This window comes from Staurois parvus, unplaced genomic scaffold (assembly GCF_062004578.1).
Source record: "Staurois parvus isolate SC_StPar_1 unplaced genomic scaffold, SC_StPar_1.0 ptg000335l, whole genome shotgun sequence".
NCBI lineage: Eukaryota > Metazoa > Chordata > Amphibia > Anura > Ranidae > Staurois > Staurois parvus.
The window spans coordinates 1,610,212-1,633,963 of record NW_028318131.1 but is presented as its reverse complement, the minus strand read 5'-3'; the positions used below and the strand labels follow the sequence as shown (position 1 = coordinate 1,633,963).

General features: G+C 45.6%; 1 protein-coding gene across 3 annotated transcripts in view; it reads right to left on the bottom strand.

Annotated features, from left to right (window-relative positions):
* COL7A1 (collagen type VII alpha 1 chain) overlaps window positions 1–23,752 on the bottom strand; it is a 299,769-nt gene that overhangs the window by 150,853 nt on the left and 125,164 nt on the right. For all 3 annotated transcript variants that reach the window (XM_089684078.1, XM_089684079.1, XM_089684077.1), the window contains exons 26-33: window positions 20,718–20,864; window positions 20,196–20,332; window positions 16,971–17,097; window positions 12,618–12,761; window positions 8,110–8,276; window positions 6,420–6,443; window positions 4,785–4,811; window positions 2,137–2,181 (exon numbers count right to left, since the gene is read on the bottom strand). In XM_089684078.1, coding sequence (XP_089540204.1) covers window positions 2,137–2,181; window positions 4,785–4,811; window positions 6,420–6,443; window positions 8,110–8,276; window positions 12,618–12,761; window positions 16,971–17,097; window positions 20,196–20,332; window positions 20,718–20,864 — 818 coding nt within the window. The remainder of the gene's footprint in view (window positions 1–2,136; window positions 2,182–4,784; window positions 4,812–6,419; window positions 6,444–8,109; window positions 8,277–12,617; window positions 12,762–16,970; window positions 17,098–20,195; window positions 20,333–20,717; window positions 20,865–23,752) is intronic.

The following is a 23,752-nucleotide window of genomic DNA, read 5'->3' as shown; positions in this document are numbered from 1 at the left end:
CCCCTTATCAGTGGTTGTGCTGACATTGCTACTCCCTTATCAGTGGTTGTACTGACATTGCTACCCCCTTATCAGTGGTCATGCTGACATTGCTACCCCCTTATCAGTGGTTGTACTGACATTGCTACCCCCTTATCAGTGGTCGTGCTGACATTACTACCCCCTTATCAGTGGTTTTGCTGACATTGCTACCCCCTTATCAGTAATCGTGCTGACATTGCTACCCCCTTATCAGTGGTTGTGCTGACATTGCTACTCCCTTATCAGTGGTCGTGCTGACATTGCTACCCCCTTATCAGTGGTCGTGCTGACATTACTACCCCCTTATTAGTGGTTGTGCTCACATTGCTACCCCCTTATCAGTGGTTGTGCTGACATTGCTACCCCCTTATCAGTGGTTGTACTGACATTGCTACCCCCTTATCAGTGGTCGTGCTGACATTACTACCCCCTTATCAGTGGTTGTGCTGACATTGCTACCCCCTTATCAGTAATCGTGCTGACATTGCTACCCCCTTATCAGTGGTTTTGCTGACATTGCTACCCCCTTATCAGTGGTCATGCTGACATTGCTACCCCCTTATCAGTGGTCGTGCTGACATTGCTACCCCCTTATCAGTGGTCGTGCTGACATTACTACCCCCTTATTAGTGGTTGTGCTCACATTGCTACCCCCTTGTCAGTGGTTGTACTGACATTGCTACCCCCTTATCAGTGGTTGTACTGACATTGCTACCCCCTTATCAGTGGTCGTGCTGACATTACTACCCCCTTATCAGTGGTTGTGCTGACATTGCTACCCCCTTATCAGTAATCGTGCTGACATTGCTACCCCCTTATCAGTGGTTGTGCTGACATTGCTACCCCCTTATCAGTAATCGTGCTGACATTGCTACCCCCTTATCAGTGGTTTTGCTGACATTGCTACCCCCTTATCAGTGGTCATGCTGACATTGCTACCCCCTTATCAGTGGTCGTGCTGACATTGCTACCCCCTTATCAGTGGTCGTGCTGACATTGCTACCCCCTTATCAGTGGTTGTGCTGACATTGCTACCCCCTTATCAGTGGTTGTGCTGACATTGCTACTCCCTTATCAGTGTTTGTGCTGACATTGCTACCCCCTTATCAGTGGTCATGCTCACATTGCTACCCCCTTGTCAGTGGTTGTACTGACATTGCTACCCCCTTATCAGTGGTCATGCTGACATTGCTACCCCCTTATCAGTGGTTGTACTGACATTGCTACCCCCTTATCAGTGGTCGTGCTGACATTACTACCCCCTTATCAGTGGTTTTGCTGACATTGCTACCCCCTTATCAGTAATCGTGCTGACATTGCTACCCCCTTATCAGTGGTTTTGCTGACATTGCTACCCCCTTATCAGTGGTCGTGCTGACATTGCTACCCCCTTATCAGTGGTCGTGCTGACATTGCTACCCCCTTATCAGTGGTTGTACTGACATTGCTACCCCCTTATCAGTGGTTGTGCTGACATTGCTACTCCCTTATCAGTGGTTGTGCTGACATTGCTACCCCCTTATCAGTGGTCGTGCTGACATTGCTACCCCCTTATCAGTGGTCGTGCTGACATTACTACCCCCTTATTAGTGGTTGTACTGACATTGCTACCCCCTTATCAGTGGTTGTGCTCACATTGCTACCCCCTTGTCAGTGGTTGTGCTGACATTGCTACCCCCTTATCAGTGGTTGTACTGACATTGCTACCCCCTTATCAGTGGTTGTACTGACATTGCTACCCCCTTATCAGTGGTCGTGCTGACATTACTACCCCCTTATCAGTGGTTGTGCTGACATTGCTACCCCCTTATCAGTAATCGTGCTGACATTGCTACCCCCTTATCAGTGGTTTTGCTGACATTGCTACCCCCTTATCAGTGGTCATGCTGACATTGCTACCCCCTTATCAGTGGTCGTGCTGACATTCCTACCCCCTTATCAGTGGTCATGCTGACATTGCTACCCCCTTATCAGTGGTCGTGCTGACATTCCTACCCCCTTATCAGTGGTCGTACTGACATTGCTACCCCCTTATCAGTGGTTGTGCTGACATATGCCACAAAAACCCTATATATTGTATGTATACAGTGTAATATAATACAAGGGAATGCTTACTGGATCTCCTGAAGGTCCTGCCAATCCTGGACGCCCAGCGACTCCCTGCAAACAAGAGTTAGAAAATACAGATTATCACTGGTCAAAATACAAGCATCAAAAGGTAATATGTAGACTTACAGACATATTAAAGAGCACCTGTATTACTACAACAAACCTTGATTTCTGAAGGCTTCAATGTATTCTAGAAGGGCCATGTGAAGCCCTAACTCCTTTACCACTTATGCCCACTCCTATGTACTTGAATGGGCGGCACAGTGGCTTAGTGGTTAGCACATCTGCCTTGTAGTAAATGGGTTATGGGTTTGATTCCCGACCATGGCGCCTCCTGCATGGAGTTTGCATGCTCTCCCTGTGTTGGTGTGGGTTTCCACTGTGTACTCTGGTTTCCTCCCACACGCCAAAGACTCGCTGGTAGGTTAATTGGCTCCTGTCTAAATTGTCCTAGTTTCATCCCTGGCCATGTGGGATCTCCTGCATGGTAGGTGTTGGGGAAAGACTGGACAACCTACCCTGTAAAATAATTGCTAAGAGAATTCATGGAAAAGGTTGCTTATAGGTGACAGTTCATGCAATCGCCAAGGGTTGGATACGACTGAATGGATAGATAGATAGTACTTGAATACTACCATTGCAGCTCATTGGGGGTGAGGTGTGGAAGAATTTGGCTTTGCTTGCTTTGACATCCTTAAATGATAATTCTGCATGGATAAGCTTTATTCACAAGTCCATACTGCGGCCTACTCCTGTGAGAGGGATGTGTTCCATGTAGTCCAATTCATATCAATTGGGGCACAGCCACTGCTCCCAATCTGACATCCAGACAGGCACAGATTTTAGAGTCAGCAGGAGCAGGGGCGGACTGACCATTTGGAAACTCGGGCACTGCCCGAGGGCCCGGGGTCAGTAGGATGCCCCTGGTACCTTTTTCATAGGCTTTTTTGAATTTGGGCAAGGACACAGGGGCCCCATGATCCCCTATTGCCCGGGGGCCTCATGAGTTTTCAGTCCGCCCCTGAGCAGGAGGAACCCGTGAGAGCTGCAGGGGACCAGGGAGATTGACACTTCTGGAAGTATCAGTTTCCCTGCGCATATAACATCAAGATTTCTTGTGAACAGGGCAGTGTTCAGCGGGAAAGGAATATCTTGGTGTCGGTGCAGATTCTGGCTGTGTTCACAAATATTATTTATTTCAGGTACTTATATAGCGCAGTCAATTTACGCAGCACTTTACATATATATTGTACATTCACATCAGTCCCTAACCCTCAAGGGGCGTACAATCTAAGGTCCCTAACCCTCAAGGGGCGTACAATCTAAGGTCCCTAACCCTCAAGGGGTGTACAATCTAAGGTCCCTAACCCTCAAGGGGCGTACAATCTAAGGTCCCTAACCCTCAAGGGGCGTATAATCTAAGGTCCCTAACCCTCAAGGGGAGTACAATCTAAGGTCCCTAACTCACATTCATACATACACATACAAGGGCCAATTTAGACAGGATCCAATTCACCTACCAGCATGTCTTTGGAGTGTGGGAGGAAACCAGAGTACCCGGAGGAAACCCATGCAGATGAACAGCCCTGAAAGCAGACAGTGTATGCTCGGGCCATGCACCCACACCTGCATGGCTGTCCAATTGTGCACAGTGAATGAGTATGCAGCCACTGTATCCCAACCTAGTATGTGAAGGTAAGTTAGGGACCTTAGATTGTACGCCCCTTGAGGGTTAGGGACCTTAAATTGTACACCCCTTGAGGGTTAGGGACCTTAGATTGTACGCCCCTTGAGGGTTAGGGACCTTAGATTGTACACCCCTTGAGGGTTAGGGACCTTAGATTGTACACCCCTTGAGGGTTAGGGACCTTAGATTGTACGCCCCTTGAGGGTTAGGGACCTTAGATTGTACACCCCTTGAGGGTTAGGGACCTTAGATTGTACGCCCCTTGAGGGTTAGGGACCTTAGATTGTACACCCCTTGAGGGTTAGGGACCTTAGATTGTACGCCCCTTGAGGGTTAGGGACCTTAGATTGTACGCCCCTTGAGGGTTAGGGACCTTAGATTGTACGCCCCTTGAGGGTTAGGGACCTTAGATTGTACGCCCCTTGAGGGTTAGGGACCTTAGATTGTACGCCCCTTGAGGGTTAGGGACCTTAGATTGTACGCCCCTTGAGGGTTAGGGACCTTAGATTGTACGCCCCTTGAGGGTTAGGGACCTTAGATTGTACGCCCCTTGAGGGTTAGGGACTGATGTGAATGTACAATATATATGTAAAGTGCTGCGTAAATTGATGGCGCTATATAAGTACCTGAAATAAATAAAATACATAAATAAAGTGTGATTTCAGTGACAGCTCTGGGTCTGGGGGGGCTGTTGGCATCACATCAATGTTGGCAGCAGTGTCAGGGCTTTTGCATGTCTACATGAGAGATTCTTTTATAGATAATATACATAAAAAAGGATAAATACAAATATAATCTTGTGGGAAGATTTCTGTTGAACTGAATAGTCTGGTGACTTCCTTCAACTTTTAACTGGGAAAGACACAATTACACTGTCTCCCTGTCTATGCCCCTCCTACAAAGCTTTAACATGTCAAGTACAGGTTCTCTTTAATGTAGATGTCATTATTAATATCTTGGTACTTACTGGTTCACCTTTCAGCCCTCTTTCACCCTAAAACAGAGAAAATATATGAATTATTAGCAGTGTGATTATAACAAATGGTGTTCTTCAACTACAGTTTCTTCAGGGATGAACAGTCCACCCCCCCTCCCCCCCACCCACTTCGCCAAGGACAAAAGCCCGCCGTTAGGTCAATAAGATTTTGGAAAGCAAAGCACTTCTCATAAATGCTGAGCTATTTTCCACTACAAATGTGTATTGTGTTCAGTAAAACCATGTTTGCCTAAAGGAGTCTGATTTGAGTCTTAATAGCATCATGGGCCCCCTGGGCAAAGTAATGCAACTGGGGCGCCTACCAGCCTGCCCCAATTTATGCACCTACTCTCAAGTATTAAAGTATAAATTGAATTTGATTTTTTTTAATTTGAAGTTGATAGAATGAAACATATATTCATTAGTACTTTCAATACAATTGAATTTAAAACAATAAGAAAACATGCCGAAAATCAAAGACTAATCAATATAAAGGGCACAGTATTGGGGGGGGGGGCAGAAGGGCACAGTAATGGGGGGCAGAAAGGCACAGTAATGGGGGGGCAGAAGGGCACAGTAATGGGGGACAGAAGGGCACAGTAATGGGGGGCAGAAGGGCACAGTAATGGGGGGGGGGGGGCAGAAGGGCACAGTAATGGGGGACAGAAGGGCACAGTAATGGGGGGCAGAAGGGCACAGTAATGGGAGGGGAGAAGCACACAGTAATGGGTGGGGGCCGAAGGGCACAGTAATGGGGGGCAGAAGGGCACAGTAATGGGGGGCAGAAGGGCACAGTAATGGGGCGCAGAAGGGCACAGTAATGGGGGGCAGAAGGGCACAGTAGTGGGAGGGGAGAAGGGCACAGTAATGGGTGGGGGCAGAAGGGCACAGTAATGGAGGGCAGAAGGGCACAGTAATGGGAGGGGAGAAGGGCACAGTAATGGGGGGCAGAAGGGCACAGTAATGGGGGGGGCAGAAGGGCACAGTAATGGGAGGGGAGAAGGGCACAGTAATGGGGGGGGCAGAAGGGCACAGTAATGGGGGCAGAAGGGCACAGTAATGGGAGGGGAGAAGGGCACAGTAATGGGTGGGGGCAGAAGGGCACAGTAATGGGGGGGCAGAAGGGCACAGTAATGGGGGGGGCAGAAGGGCACAGTAATGGGAGGGGAGAAGGGCACAGTAATGAGGGGCAGAAGGGCACAGTAGTGGGAGGGGAGAAAGGCACAGTAATGGGGTGGCAGAAGGGCACAGTAATGGGGGGCAGAAGGGCACAGTAATGGGGGGCAGAAGGGCACAGTAATGGGAGGGAAGAAGGGCACAGTAATGGGTGGGGGAAGAAGGGCACAGTAATGGGGGGGAGGCAGAAGGGCACAGTAATGGGGGAGGAGAAGGGCACAGTAATGGGGGGGCAGAAGGGCACAGTACTGGTACTGGTCATCCCGGGACAGCTTAGTAAAAAGCATGACTGTCCCGGCAAATCTAGGTCAGTTTGCAAGTATGCTGTAATGCAAGATTATCATGGGTCCCCCATGCACCTGTGGACCCTGGGCAGTGCCCAGAGGTGACCATCCATTAAGACAGCCCTGCTGTAGTCCTCCATTCCCATAATGTGAACTGGCTTCTTACCTGTGGGCATACTGTGCACTGCGCCTAAGCAAAGAAAAAAGGAAAATCTTGAATGAGCAGAAACAGAGGATTTAAAAATGATAAATGATATACAGTAGCAAGTTTGATACCATTAATGTATATTATATTGAGAAATGTTTTCCACATAGGATGACCACATTGTATATAGTACATTTATACATTATATTTTATATAGTTGCATCTGAACATGTACTTGTCCTTTGGTTGGCCAGATCTTTACTGTATAATTGAGCCTCCGTTAGATCAGTGGTCTCCAAAATGTGGCCCATGAGGCAGATGCAGCCCTTCTCTTGCCATTATCCTGCCCTTAGAACAATTTCTCCTACTAACAGCAACAAAGTGGCACTGTTCCTTCCACTGACAGCAATAATGGGGCACTATTCCTCTTTCTATAACCAACAATAGAGCACTATTACTCTCATTGAAACCAACAGTTGGGTATAATTCCTTCCACTGACGCCAACAATCAGGCACTATTCCTCCCACTGACACAATGATGGGAAACTATTCCTCTCACTGACACCAATGACGGGGCACTATTCCTCCCACTGACACCAACAATGAAGCACTATTCCTCCAACTGATACCAACAGTTGGGCTTAATTCCTTCCACTGACACAAACAATGAAGCACTATTTATTCCACTGACATCAATGATGGGGCACTATTCCTCCCACTGATACCAATGATGGGAAACTATTCTTCCCACTGACACCAACAATGAAGCACTCTTACTCCAACTGATACCAACAGTTGGTCATAATTCCTTCCACTGACACCAACAATGGAGCATTATTTCTCCCACTGACACCAATAATGGGGCACTATTCCTCCCACTGATACCAATGATGGGGCACTATTCCTCCTACTGACACCAACAATGGAGCACTATTCCTCCCACTGACACCAATAATGGGGCACTATTCCTCCCACTGATACCAATGATGGGGCACTATTCCTCCCACTAATACCAATGATGGGACACTATTCCTCCCACTGACACCAACAATGGAGCACTATTCCTCCCACTGATACCAATGATGGGGCACTATTCCTCCCACTGACACCAATAATGGGGCACTATTCCTCCCACTGACACCAATGATGGGGCACTATTCCTCTCACTGACACTGACAACAGATCACTATTCCTCCCACTGAAACCTACAGTTGGGCATAACTCCTTCCACTGACAACAATGGAGCACTATTCCTCCCACTGACACCAATGATGGGGCACTATTCCTCCCACTGATACTAATGATGGGGCACTATTCCTCACACTGACACCAATGATGGGACACAATTCCTCCCATTAATACCAATGATGGGGCACTTTTCCTCCCACTGACACCAGCAATGGGATACTATTCCTCCTCCTACTGACTAGTGAATTTATTTACTCCCACTGACCACCAAGCCTGATGCTGGAGCATTTTCTATTCCCACTGGCTATAGTCCGGGTACCCCACAGTCTGAAGGACAGTATACTGTCCCTTTGTGCCAGAGCTCAATCTTCTTAAAAGCAGCTACAATGTAATGTAACAATAATTACAATGTGTTTCTCTTCTGTCCAGCTGCCGTAATACAGGACAAAGAGATGACTTCCTCTCTAGGACCTTCGTTTCTTTAAACAAGGACTGATCAGTACATTGGAATGTCATTTCTTACCTGTGCTTGGGAGACCGAACAAATGGCCTCAGCTAAGGGATCTGCCAGGCTGTTCAGGTTGGCCGCCTCTTCGGTGAAAAAGACATTCTGGGCGCTCTGGTCGGTGACAATCCTACGGAGCTGTTCTTGGTCAGCCTCATTCATTCCTACTGCCAGCACTCGAATCCCTGAGACATCAGAAGACATGGTCAGTCAAATGGTCGGGAATGGCACTCCAACTACAATACATGATGGCTACATAACCCATTATGTGCCCTGGTTGACCTAACCTGAACACATGAAAGCCAACTAATGACTTTCTAAGGATCTGACTGATCCCACCATCTTTCTACCCAGCTCCTCTATATTGTAGTCATTGGCTGCTTTAGCACAGAATTACAGGGCTAGGGGGAAAGTCCTACAGGTGGCCCAAATGATCTGTGGCTAGGGGAATTCATGCCACTCACACATGACATTGAGGGTCTACTGAATCCATTCATTGGAAGTTATGGAATTCTGCAGAACATATAGAATCACCGACCTCTTTATTAGGTACACTTGTTCAATTTCTTGGTAACACAAATTGCTAATCAGTCAATCACATGGCAGCAACTCAATGCATTTAGGCATCTAGAAATGGGGAAAATGGCTTGCTGAAGTTCAAACTGAACATCAGAATAAGGAAGAAAAGGGATTTAAGTTACTTTGAACATGGTTGTTGGTGCCAGATGGGCTGATCTGAGTATTTCAAAAACTTCTGATCTACTGGGATTTTCACACACAACCATCTCTAGGGTTTACAGAGAATGGTCTGAAAAAGAGAAAATACCTAGTGAGTGGCAGTTGTGAGGAGGAAAATGCCTTGCTGATGTCAGAGGTCAGAGGAGAATGGGCAGACTGGCTTGAGATGATAAAAAGGCAACAGTAATTCAAATAACCACTCGTTACAACCAAGGTATGCAGAATACCATCTCTGAACGCACAACACGTCGAACCTTGAAGCAGATGGGCTACAGCAGCAGAAGACCACACCAGGTGACACTCCTGTCAGCTAAGAACAGGAAACGGAGGCTACAATTCACCCAGGCTCACCAAAATTGGACAATAGAAGATTGGAAAAATGTTGCCTGTTCTGATGAGTCTCGATTTCAGCTGCGACATTCAGATGGTAGGGTCAGAATTTGGTGCAAACAACATGAAAGCATGGATCCATCCTGCCTTGTATCAATGGTTCAGGCTGGTGGTGGTGTCATGGTGTGGGGGATCCATCCTGCCTTGTATCAATGGTTCAGGCTGGTGGTGCCATGGTGTGGTGGATCCATCCTGCCTTGTATAAATGGTTCAGGCTGGTGGTGGTGGTGTCATGGTGTGGTGGATCCATCCTGCCTTGTATCAACAGTTCAGACTGATGGCGGTGGTGTCATGGTGTGGTGGATCCATCCTGCCTTGTATCAACAGTTCAGACTGATGGCGGTGGTGTCATGGTGTGGTGGATCCATCCTTCCTTGTATCAACGGTTCAGGCTGGTGGTGCCATGGTGTGGTGGATCCATCCTGCCTTGTATAAATGGTTCAGGCTGGTGGTGGTGGTGTCATGGTGTGGTGGATCCATCCTGCCTTGTATCAATGGTTCAAGCTGGTGGTGTCATGGTGTGGTGGATCCATCCTGCCTTGTATCAACGGTTCTGGTTGGTGGTGGTGGTGCTATGGTGTGGTGGATCCATCCTGCCTTGTATCAACAGCTCAGACTGATGGTGGTGGTGTCATGGTGTGGGGGAGATTTTCTTGGCACTAGCAAGGTGTACTTAGTAAAGTGGCCAGTGAGTGTATAGAAGTACTCAGCTTTTTTTTCAGTGGGAACGCAGCTCTGGCACCTCCAGCACTAAATGTACAGTATGTCATGGCAAGGGGTGCTTGGGTGTGCTGGAGGGTCTCTTGTTGCTGGCTACTGAGGGTTCTATTGTCATTTGGGGATCTTTTGTTTCTGGGGGTCTTATATTGTGGGAGGGATCTTCTGTTGAGAGAAGGGTCTAATGTTGCTTTCCATTGGAGGGTCTGCGCAGGGAGTAGTGGGCGGAACCAAGAGACAGTGCTCAGAGGTGGGTAGGGGGCGGGGACAAGGGGGACTTGGAAGGGAGGAATACTATTCATCTATTCTCTGAGAAAAAAAGCCCTGGAAGTACTACTTATTAATGTGTGATGACAATCAAGTTTAAGCACCTATAATCGTTTGTCACACATGATAAAGCTCACTTGAGTCCACAGAAACACATACAGTATACAGTCAGATGGTAAATATGATATTATCAATCTCCATATGACCATACCCCCATTGTCCTGCTATAGCAGCTGTGCAGGGAGCCAGGTCAGAAGTGTAATACCTGGTACCTAGTGGTATGAGGGAGTATGTGACATCCTTGAAGCCTGGTGATTGGCCACTTAGAACCCAGCTTTGATACATGGGGTATTAATCCTCAGCAAATCTTTTGTAAAAGATAATTCCTCCTTTTGCTGCAAACAGATAATAGATCCAACCACATTGCAAAAATGTGCATTTATTATTTTATGGCATTTGACCCTTCAAAGCATTGCAACCACAATCAGTGGATAGCAGACGCAATGCTCTAGCTCCTCCTCCAGGTGAGGTCCATACTAAGGTAGGGACAGAAATATTAGGATCATTTATTGCTTTAGCACCAAGCAACCTTATTAGCCACAAGATGATTGAAAAGTCTTGGGGTTTCCAGTTTGGGCTTGGAGGTGTATAACATTCACACTTGTCTTATTGCTGCTGTTAAGAGCTTAATTCAATGTACACTATCTTAGATTGTAAGCTCCCAGGATCAGGGCCCTCCTATCCCTCTTGTATTGAACTGTATTGTTGCTGTATTGTCTCCCGTTATATTGTACAGCGCTGAGCAAACTGTTGGCGCCATAAATCCTGTATAATAATAATAATAATATACATCCTGTATAATAATAATAATACCAAAAGTATTGGGCCGTCTGCCTTTCCACACACACATGAACTTTAATGGCCCCCCAGTCTTAGTCCGTAGGGTTCAATATTGAGTTGGCTCCGCCCTTTGCAGCTATAACAGCTTCAACTCTTCTGGGAAGGCCGTCCACAAGGTTTAGGAGGGTGTCTATGGGAGGGTTGGACCATTCCTCTAGAAGCACATTTGTCAGGTCAGGCACTGATGTCGGGGGAGGAGGCCTGGCTCGCAGTCTCCGCTCTAATTCATCCCAAAGGTGTTCTATGGGGTTGAGGTCAGGACTCTGTGCAGGCCAGTCAAGTTCCTCCACCCCAAACTGGCTCCTCCATGTCTTTATGGACCTTGCTTTGTGCACTGGTGGGCAGTCATGTTGAAACAGGAAGAGGCCATCACCAAAGTCTTCCCACAAAGTTGGGAGCATAAAATTGTCCAAAATGTCTTGGCATGCTGACACCTTAAAGAGTTCCCTTCACTGGAACTAGGAGGCCAAGCCCAACCACTGAAAAACAACCCCACACAATAATCTCCCCTCCACCAAACTTTACACTTGGCACAATGCAGTCAGGCAAGTACCATTCTCCTGGCAACAACCAAACTCAGACACAACCATTGGATTGCCAGAGAGAGAAGCGTGATTGGTCACTCCAGAGAACACGTCTCCATTGCTCTAGAGTCCAGTGGAGGCGTGCTTTACACCACGGCATCCAATGCTTTGTATTTCACTTGGTGATATAAGGCTTGGATGCAGCTGCTCGGCCATGGAAACCCATTCAATGAAGCTCTCTTGCTGCAGCTATATCAAATGACAATATCCTACAGTGGCAGCCTATCACGGGACCACACTTGAGCCCACCCATTCCATGAAGCTCTCTATGCACTGTTGTGCTACTCTGAAGGTCACACCAAGTTTGGAGGTCATTAGCTATTGACGCTGCAGACAGTTGGCAACTTCTGCGCACTGTGTGCTTCAGCATGCGCTGACCCCGCTCTGTCATGTGACGTGGCCTACCACTTGGTGGCTGAGTTGCTGTTGTTCCCAGTTGCTTCCACTTTGTTATAATCCCACTAACAGTTGAGCGTGGAATATTTAGTAGCCAGGAAATGTCACGGATGGACTTATTGCTCAGGTGGCAACCTATCACGGGACCACGCTTGGAGTCACTGAGCTCCTGAGAGCGACCGATTCTTTCACCAATGTTTGTAGAAGCAGTCTGCATGCCTAGGGGTTTGATTGTATACACCTGTGACCATGGAGGGGATTGGAATACCTGAATCCAGTTATTTGGAGGGCGGGGCCAATACTTTTGGCAATAAAGTGTATTCCCATCTAAGAGTGAATACACCAGGCGGAGGTCTCAAAGTTGTACCCATTTGTTGGGAACTGATTGTTACTGTCCAGCAAGACACAAAGTTCCCATCCACATTTTGGTACTGGGTAAGTGTTTGGGTCATTTATTACAAGGACAGCAGAAGACTTCTTAATAGATGAAAAAAAAGGGGAAAGGGGGCTTTTGAGTAATATGGAATGACTTACCAGCAGCCTTGATCGCGTTCGATGCCTGTGACACGTCATCGGAGGATGGTCCATCTGCCAAGAGCACCAGAACACCGGGCACGTTCTGTCTCCTCCCATAAACTGGTGAGAACAAATAGTTCCTGGCAAAGTCTATGGCTCCACCTGGAGATTAAATGTAAGGTACAGAAATAACTGATGCTTCGTCCATACTACACATGGAATAACAGCTATCATCCATACATGGCAACACATACAGAGGTTGGACAAAACCATGGAAACATTACATGATATGCAGGTGTGAAAGTAACGATATGCTTCGCGTTGAAAGCGGAAGTGATGTAACATTCTTTTGCTTCCACTGTGTGATGAGACACCTAGCTAACAGCTGGGAAGCCTCACTTTCGTCATTCACCGTGTGCGCTGCTAGTAATATGGAGTCATGTAAATGCTTACTGAGCTTCAAAGAGGGCAAATTGTTGGTGCCGCTTAGCTGGTGCCTCTGTGACTGAAGTTGGTAATTTATTTGGCGTGTCGTGAGGTTCAGTATTAAAGGTTCTGGTGGCAAATACAGTTTCTGGGAAAATGCCGTCTGATAAGTGTAAACGGGATCGACATGGTCAACTGACCGAAAGAGACAAGGATATTGTGCAGGATTGGAACCTGGAATAGGAATCTCCAAGATACACTCGTTCTTAACCTCGGAAACTAGTAAGCAACTTATTCCCTCCCTGGTTATCTCCCTCCTTGACTATTGTAACTCCCTCCTCATTGGCCGACCTCATCGCAGGCTATCCCCTCTTCAGTCTATCATGAATGCTGCTGCCAGATTCATCCACCTTACTAACCGTTATGTATCTGCCACCCCTCTCTGCCAATCCCTCCACTGGACTCCACTCAGTGTCCTCCACCCCTCTCTGCCAATACCTCCACTGGCCTCCACTCAGTGTCCTACACCCCTCTCTGCCAATCCCTCCACTGGCCTCCACTCAAGTGTCCTCCACCCCTCTCTGCCAATCCCTGCACTGGCCTCCATTCAATTTCCTCCATCCCTCTCTGCCAATCCCTCCACTGGCCTTCACTCAGTGTCCCCCACCCCTCTCTGCCAATCCCTCCACTGGCCTTCACTCAGTGTCCCCCACCCCTCTCTGCCAATCCCTCCACTGGCCTCCATTCAGTGTCCTCCACCCCTCTCTGCCAATCCCTCCACTGGCCTCCACTCAGTGTCCTCCACCCCTCTCTGCCAGTCCCTCCACTGGCCTCCATTCAGTGTCCTCCACCCCTCTCTGCCAATCCCTCCACTGGCCTCCACTCAGTGTCCTCCACCCCTCTCTGCCAGTCCCTCCACTGGCCTCCATTCAGTGTCCTCCACCCCTCTCTGCCAATCCCTTCACTGGCTTCCCATTGCCCAACGGATAAAATTCAAAACATTAACAATAACATATAAAGCCATTTATAACTCTGCCCCAAATTACATCACCAATCTTGTCTCCAAATATCACCCAAACCGTCCTCTCCGCTCCTCCCACGACCTCCTGCTCTCTAGCTCCCTTGTCTCCTCCTCCCATGCTCATCTCCAGGACTTCTCCAGAGCTTCCCCCATCCTCTGGAATTCTCTACCCCAATTTATCAGACTATCGCCTACTCTGCTCACTTTTAGGCGATCTCTGAAAACCTATCTCTTCAGGGAAGCCTATCCTGCCCTCAGCTAATAATGGAATCTTCTACTCCTCCTACCAGTCCATCCCCCACAGTTACTACCTTTTGTACCACTAGCCCCTCCCTCTTAGATTGCAAGCTCCAAGGAGTTCTGGTGGTTGGTTAAACTCATTTAAACTCGTGGAAGGTAGATTTCTTTCATTCAGGTGATTTCTCGCAATTATGTTTGCTATTACTAATAGATAGAAGTAGTTGAAATTGAATAAAATTGGTACATGGTGCTGCCATACACATGGCGATTTTAATGCAGTTTACACTGCTTTTTTTTTCTTATTTTATCTTTTATTACGTTTTTTTTATACAAAAAAGAAGAAACATCAAATTAATCTCTTAGATTGTAAGCTCCCTCCTATCCCTCTTGTATTGAACTGTATTGTTGCTGTATTGTCTCCCGTTATATTTTAAAGCGCTGAGCAAACTGTTGGCGCCATATAAATCCTGTATAATAATAATAATATATAAATCCTGTATAATAATAATGTAAAACTAGAAAAGCTACAATTTCTGGGGAAATTGTGTGAAGTGTTCTTGCCTCCCCCAGTAGTCTACAACTCACACTCTAGCTTTTGTCACTCTGCTGCCTGCTCACACACCTGGGTTCCTATGGCAACTCACTCTACAGCAAGGGCAGAGAAGAGCGGTTAAAAACAAACTGCTCCAACTTGCTCATTTCACTGGCAGTTGCCATCTTCAAACGGTTGTAGTTTACAAATTATAAATCCTACACTGAAGAGCTTTATATTGTGAGAATCACAAGACCCAGACCTACATTTTGATGCATAGTATGTCTCTGAAATATTAAAAATGAAGGCACAGTCGCAGTTTAGAAATTGCCCTTCAAATTTCAGGTGGCTAGAGTGGAATTTCAATGAATGTCAATGGGCGGCGTGAGTTGCAAACAAATGGTCATATTGTAAAAACTATCATGACTATGGCTTAGCCGTGGACATTTTTAGTGGCAGCAGGGATAGCTGAACGTTTTGATATAAGATTTGTGTAGGTGGGCTTGAAAATGAGGGAGTGATGGCAGTTTAGAAATCATGTCCTGATTTTTCAGCTTTTGTCAGCTCCCACTCTAGTTTTGAACATTCCCCCATTCATTCCTATGGGACCAATTTCACCACAAAAATGGCGATATTTTGTGAACCATTTGGCGAAACATTCCACAAAGTAATAGCAATCCAATCGGGAACAATCCGCACGTTTTGGTATATTACTGTCTATGTAGTGTAAAAACTGTGGGAGGAGTTAGGGGGGTAAATTTGGCTATAATAATAAGAATATATATGTGCGATAACAGTAAGTGGTCTGCCATGCAACAACACTTAAGAAGAAGAAGAAGAAAACAACTACTGCAAAAGTGGCTGCAGAGCTCAATCTCAGTCCTGTGAAGACTGAGTCCTGTGAAGACTGAGATTGAGCTCTGCAGCCACTTTTACAGTAGTTGTTTTCTTACATCATCTATTTAGACATAAAAAAGCATGAGCAAATGAATGCTGAAACTCCTGCGCTGCACGATGAGCATCACAATGCCAGTAACCCCACATGGAGTACTTTTTGGGAATGCAAGCCTTCCTGCCCTCAATGGACCAGGGAAATCCAAAGGAGCTGTGTGCAAAGAAACAAACAAACATAGGGCGCACGGGCCTAGTGCATTGGCTGGATCGGAGAAAGAGGATCTGCCTCGAAACGCATCAGTCATTTGGAGACCTACAGTTTCCCAACAGTCGCCATCTAGGGCAGTGGTTCTCAACCTTCCTAATGCCGTGACCCTTTAATACAGTTCCTCATGTTGTGGTGACCCCCAACCATAAAATTATTTACCCAGTAATTATAATTCATGAGTGTCGTTTTACCTCCAATACTGCTGCTTTCAACACAGTAGCTGCTTTTAACAGAGTAGCTGCTTTCAACACAGCAGCTGCTTTCTACACAGTAGCTGCTCTTTACACATTGGAAATATGTGTTTTCTGATGGTCTTAGGGGACCCCTGTGAAAGGGTCGTTCGACCCCCAAAGGGGTCACGATCCACAGGTTGAGAACCACTGATCAAGAAAGATTGGACCATGCTGTCATTCTTGTGATGTGCCTTTGATTTTATTCTCTTGTCAGTATACTACTTTTTATTCAATAAATCTCATTTTTAGAAGGTAATGCACTAGGCCCGTGCGCTCTGTTTCTTTGCACACATCTAATTAGACACTCACTGCCATTGACTACCCAGGCAGCTGCATCATTCCTCAAAATAATTTAAGATAAAATGAATCCATATTTTGTGTGCAAACCTCCTGCAATTTTGTATGTGTTTTTTTTTCCTTTTTTTTTTTTTTGTCTGGTGGAAACCTAAGCAGTGAGGTTGTTTATAACAGGTCCGTTTTCGATCCATGGAATTTTAGAGGAAGCTAATGGTGGGACTTAAACATTTTCAAATACACTACTAGACATATGCAAATGAAATAAAAACAAAAACAAAAAAACACTGATTTAGTAAAGAAAAAAACAACAACAAAAAAAAAACATAATTATTACAGTGTGCAAACTGCTCTTTTTTGAGTCAAAATAAGAGCCTGCTTACATCTGTTAAAAAGATAAAACTCTTCAAATATTGCTTCTATATTGGCTACATTTTATTAAGACTTTTTATCTAATGCCTACCAATAGCAGTTCCACTTGGATCAGTAAAGGGGATGTTTTGGACTTGCTGTAGGACTGTTCTGAGCTCGCTGGATCGGTTCAGAAGCACAGAGGGTCTCTGCCGGAAGCTGTAGGAGCCTACAGACACCTATGGAAAATGATGACAGATCAAATAATGGAACCACTTCCTCAAACGGAGGACAGAAGGTGCAAAACACAGATATCTACAGTGAGTGACAAGACAAGCTTCAACTTTCCTCACTGGCCTGCCTCGCCGCTGGCTATCCCCGCTTCAGTCGTGCCTGAATACGGCTGCCAGACTCATTCACCTTTCCAACCGCTCCATCTCCGCCACCCCCCTCTGCCAATCCCTCCACTGGCTTCCGATTGCCCAACGGATCAAATTCAAAATCCTAACACTGACGTACAAAGCTGTCCACCATACTGCCCCGAACTACATCACTGACCTAATATCCAAGTACCGCCCAACACGCACACTCCGCTCCTCACAAGACCTCCTTCTCTCTAGTTCCCTGGTCTCCTCCTCCCATGCCCACCTCCAGGACTTCTCCAGGGTGTCACCCATCCTCTGGAACTCCCTGCCCCAACCCATCAGATTATCACCTACTCTCCTCTCCTTTAGGCGCACCCTGAAAACCCATCTCTTCAGGGAAGCCTACCCCACCCCCTGCTAACTTGCCGACCTCCTCCACTCTTCCTACCACTCCATCCCCCACAGCTATCTCCTCCTGTGCCACCATCCCCCCCCTCCTAGATTGTAAGCTCCAAAGAGCAGGGCCCTCAATCCCCTCATGTTTTGCATTGTATTGGTATTGTTTTGTCACATGTTCTGTCCCCCTTTGTAATGTACAGCGCTGAGCGAACTATTGGCGCTTTATTAATACTGTATAATAATAATAACTTTCACAACTCCACTATATTGCCAAAAGTATTGGTCGGCCGCCCTTTACACACACATGAACTTTAATGGCCCCCAGTTTTAGTCTGTAGGGTTCAATATTGAGTTGGCCCCGCCCTTTCCCCGCACATGAACTTTAATGGCCCCCCCGTCTTAGTCCGTAGGGTTCAACATTGAGTTGGCCCCGCCCTTTCCACGCACATGAACTTTAATGGCCCCCCAGTCTTAGTCCCGTAGGGTTCAATATTGAGTTGGCCCCGCCCTTTCCCTGCACATGAACTTTAATGGTCCCCCAGTCTTAGTCGGTAGAGTTCAATATTGAGTTGGCCCCACCCTTTCCACACACATGACCTTTAATGGCCCCCCAGTCTTAGTCCGTAAGGTTCAATATTGAGTTGGCCCCACCCTTTGCAGCTATAACAGCTTCTCTCTAGTTCAGATTGCCAGACAGGGAATCCTGATTGGTCACTCCAGAGAACACATCTCCACTGCTCTAGAGTCCAGTGGCGCGTGCTTTACACCACGGCATCTAATGCTTTGTATTTCACTTGGTGATGTAAGGATTGGATGCAGCTGCTTGGCCATGGAAACCCATTCCATGAAGCTCTCTTGCTGCAGCTATATCAGATGACAATATCCTACAGTGGCAACCTATCACGGGACCACGCTTGGAGTCACTGAGCTCCTGAGAGAGACCCATTCTTTCACCAATGTTTATAGAAGCAGTCTGCATGCCTAGGTGATGATTTTATACACATGTGGCCATGGGGGGATTGAAACGCCCGAATCACATGATTTGGAGGGGGGGCCAATACTTTTGGCAATATAGCCTGTCTTGGGACGTTATTAAGAAATTCAAAAGTTGCAGTATTAAAGAAAAACCTATAGGTGGTGCTGTTTGATTGTTTCCAAAAATACAACAATTCCGCATTCTCCAACCTGCTCATTGGGAGAGAAGATCTAACATCTGACCCCCAGCCTTCCCTTTCATTTTAAGGCTCCTCTCCTGTATGGAAATAGCTTCCTGTGATTTCACTGCACACTGTGAGCTCCTCACAATGTGCTTTAGAAGCTGCAGCAAGTCAGAGAGAGCCCACCCTATTTCCTGGCTGGAGGATGTCCAGCATCATCTAGTTCTTTCCTCCCCAGTCTTATTGTCCCTGGCTAAGGCAGGGTGCTGTTGTTTTCAGAAAGCTATACACAGAACCCTGCTGGTTCCTCCCACCAGTCATTATCTTCCTGCGTTGCATAGAAAAACACAGAGACCAAGTGACATCTTAGGGTCTAAAAAAAGTACGTAATACTCCTAGATTGTAAGCTCCGAGGATCAGGGCCCTCCTATCCCTCTTGTATTGAACTGTATTGTTGCTGTATTGTCTCCCGTTATATTGTAAAGCGCTGAGCAAACTGTTGGCGCAATATAAATTCTGTATAATAATAATAATAATTTATATAAATCCTGTATAATAATAATAATAATTTATATAAATCCTGTATAATAATAATAATTATTATTTTTTATATAAATCCTGTTTAATAATAATAATAATAATAATAATAATAATAATTTATATAAATCCTGTTTATTAATAATAATAATAATAATAATAATTATTATTATTTATATAAATCCTGTATAATAATATTATTAATTTATATAAATCCTGTTTAATAATAATAATAATAATAATAATAATAATAATTTATATAAATCCTGCTTATTAATAATAATAATAATAATAATAATAATTATTATTATTTATTATTATTATTATTATTATTTATATAAATCCTGTATAATAATAGTAATAATTTATATAAATCCTGTTTAATAATAATAATAATAATAATAATAATAATAATAATAATAATTTATATAAATCCTGTTTATTAATAATAATAATAATAATAATAATAATAATAATTTATATAAATCCTGTTTATTAATAATAATAATTTATATAAATCCTGTATAATAATAATAATAATTTATATAAATCCTGTTTATTAATAATAATAATTTATATAAATCCTGTATAATAATAATAATAATAATTTATATAAATCCTGTTTATTAATAATAATAATAATTTATATAAATCCTGTATAATAATAATAATAATAATAAGTACGTAATCAAAATTGAAAGTTTTTATTAAAAATTTTCATTAGCACAATGATGAGGGGGAAGTAGCATGCGGGGAACGTATATGCAGATTAAACTTCAGCTTGAAAGCCTCAGGTTTTTGTTTTAGAATTTGGATAGATCGGGGAAACGTTGGCAGCTGCAGCATATAAGGATTTTCTTGTATCAGCTACGGAGTTACCTGAGTGGCATTTGATCCCAGTGGTCCAACTGAGGAGATCGCCCGAGAAAGGAATCTTTTAATTTCCTCTTCATTATACTGGTTGTCCTGTGTGGTGTGCACCAAGAAGACGATGTCCAATCTTCCATTTCCACAAACTGTACAAGAAACAGATCATCAATTAGAAGATTTCATGTTATCCAATACACAGTCTTAGTTTCATCTACCTCCTGGAGATTCTATTGGTGAGATCTAAGAGTTCCTGGGTCTGTACACCCGCTGAGCCCATAATGAGGGGTTCCCACCATCTCTGCACTAAGTTCCCGGGTCTGTACACCTGTGGTGCCCATTATGAGGGCTTCCCACCATCCCTGTGATGAGTTCCTGGCTTTGTACACCTGCTGTGCCCATTATGAGGAGTTCCCACCACCCCTGTGCTGAGTTCCCAGGTCTGTACACCCACTGAGCCCATTATGAGGGGTCCCCACCATCCCTGCGCTGAGTTCATGGAGCCTAGTCAGTAAAATTAGACGTCAGACTTACGGGTGTTTGCCAACGCGGTTACAGATTCACTTTCCTGACTTCCAGATAATGAGGCTATGCGAAATTGATAGCGAGCACCGGAAATTAAGTTGTCAATGTCATGAAATCCCACATCTCCGGACACCAAGCGACTCGTTTCCGGACCACCTGTAAGAAATATTTACAAAGCTTACACAAGGAGAAATGTTTCTAAACTATACAATTGCTAAGTAGGATGATGCACCAACACATTGGGGCCTATGCAGGGCCCTGGATAAGGGGGTACCACCAGTCCTCCTGCACAGGGCCCAGGCAGCTGGGTGAATCAGATCTGTAGGCAGGGAGGGTGATCTGCACGGCGGGGTCAAATACTGGAACCGATCCCCTGTATGGCTCTCTGCAGCAGCTGAAAGCTGGCTTCTTCTCCTCTCCCTTTTGCTGGCATTCATCTGTTGCAGAGATTAATTCACCCCCCCCACCGCACCATCACCCTCCCTGTGCACCATACATTTCCCTTTGCTGCCCACGCACCCTCTGTGTGCCCCCACCCCCGCAGTGCTGCCTGCTTCCCTCTTCTCCTCTCCCTTTTGCTGGCATTCATCTGTTGCAGAGATTGATTCCAGTAATTCACCCCCCCCCACCGCACCCATCACCCTTCCTGTGCACCATACATTTCCCTTTGCTGCCCATGCCCCCCTGTGTTCCCCCACCCCTGCAGTGCTGCCTGCTTCCCTCTTCTCCTCTCCCTTTTGCTGGCATTTATCTGTTGCAGAGATTGATTCCAATAATTACCCCCCCACCGCACCCATCACCCTTCCTGTGCACCATACATTTTCCTTTGCTGCCCACGCCCCCCTGTGTGCCCCCACCCCTGCAGTGCTGCTGGCTTCCCTCCTCTCCTTTCCACCGGCAGCTGCAAGCACACAGTAGGATCCTTCTGGATGGAGGCTGAAGGAAGAGAGTCCGGTAAATATGTCACATTTACCAGCCTCTTACTTTCCCGAATGAAGGCAATGAGGGATCGGTGCCAATCACTCATTGTGTTCATTCATACATGAAGCATAGTAAACTGTTTTTTGTTTTGTTTTTTTGAGGGGGCTGTATGGGGCCCTGTGGTTTCTAACAGCAGCCCTGGGCCCATGTATAAAAACTCATGGAAATAATGTGATCCACAACCTCACAACTCCATATAGAATTATCCGGCATGATTGTAAGCACCATCTAGTGGCCATAATGCTGTACTTGTTTTTGAATACCTCAATCGGGGGAAATAGGAATTTTGGCCACCAGATGGCGATTATAATCATATGAGATGATTGTATAACACTGAATACAGCAAGTTTCCTTGAGGCTGGAACCTGGGATCTGGAAGATCATGGAGATCACTGGAACAGGAATGCCAATTTCAGTGATTTCTAGCCTCTAGAGCAGGGGTAGGCAACCTGCAGCTCTCCAGCTGTTGCAGGACTACAAATTCCATCATGCCTCTGCAAGTCATAGCTGTAACTGTCAGTTTTGTAATGTTGCAATGCCTCATGGGAAATATAGTTCCACAACAGCTAGAGAGCCGCAGGTTGCCTTCCCCTGCTCTAGAGGGATCCCACAGGGATGGTATGTACAGTGCTGAGAAAATGTATTAGCCCCCTTCCTGATTTCTTTTATTTTTCTGCATATTTGTCAGGGGCAGGTCAAGCCAATGGAATTCTCAACTAGGTAAGAATTGTGGAATTAGGAACTGGTACCGGTCAGAAAATGGTGCCCACTCCCAGAAAAAGAAAACACCCAAATTCATTAGATGGGGGAAGAGTCTGCGAAGCTCTACTTTAAGCTGGCCATACACTAGTACATTTTTGATTGAACATTCATACAAAAATTTTCAATACATTTGACGACTTGACAAATGTTTTGAAAGCACTTCAAAATTGAGTTTAGGAATGAGTTTAGGAACGAATGGACATTATAGAACAAACACTACATTCACTGCTGAAAATTCATTCAGTCAAGAAAAAAATTCCATCCTGCTTCTGCATTTTCTTGTCATTGCGGTACAAAATGAACAATTGGACCCAACTAATGATTAGAAAATCAAGCAAACATTCTTAAAACAAAGCATTTCAAATGAAATTCTACTAGTGTTTGGCTCCTATGAGAACTATTAGCTCCTTCAGGGCAGGGACTGGTGTGACTGTACAGTATTTAAAGGCAAATTTGTCTTTATTATTTTGCACAAATGTAACAGACAAAGCATGGGAAATAAAAAGAACATGTACAAGTAAGTAAAAAGAAAAACATCACAGGTGCTGCTATGATCCATGTGGATGGATGAAAATGATGCAGTACAACAGAAAGAGAGAAGGATCAAAAACCCATATTATGGAGATATAACAAAACATAGTGTCAGGAGTGTATCCCCGGCAGGGGCGGACTGACCATTTGGAAACTTGGGCAGTGCCCGAGGGCCCGGGGTCAGTAGGGGGCCCCATGAGATGCCCCTGGTACTTTTTTCATAGGCTTTTTTGAGTTTGAGCAAGGACACAGGGGCCCCATGATCCCCTATTGCCCAGGGGCCCCATGAGTTGTCAGTCTGCCCCTGATCCCTGGGCAAGATGTATGGAATAATATGAGAAAGAGAAGGGAGAAGAAAAAAAAAAAAAAGGGGGAAGCCAGTGGTAAGGATAGCAAAGGAGGAGAAGAAAGAGAAGAGAGGGGATTAGGAGACAGGAATGGCAGAAAGCAGAATCAAGGTGGCTCCCCACCTGTATCCCACTGAAGCGACTCTGCCGCCCTCATCCCGGCACGGACCGCAGGGCCCAACCGGCAGACAAGCCAAAATGAAAATGAGTCGGGGGAGCGAGGCTCAACTACACTAGGGCGCAACAGGGGAACATATATCTCGGAGAGTTGAAGAGGAGGAGAAAAGGAGCCAGATCGACCACAGAAACTTATGTTTATCATAGGTATGACTGTACAGTATTTAACTACATGCCGCCCAGCCACTGTACATATACGGCGGCAGGGCGGCACTCGCAGGCAAAACCACGTTTTAAAACGTGTGT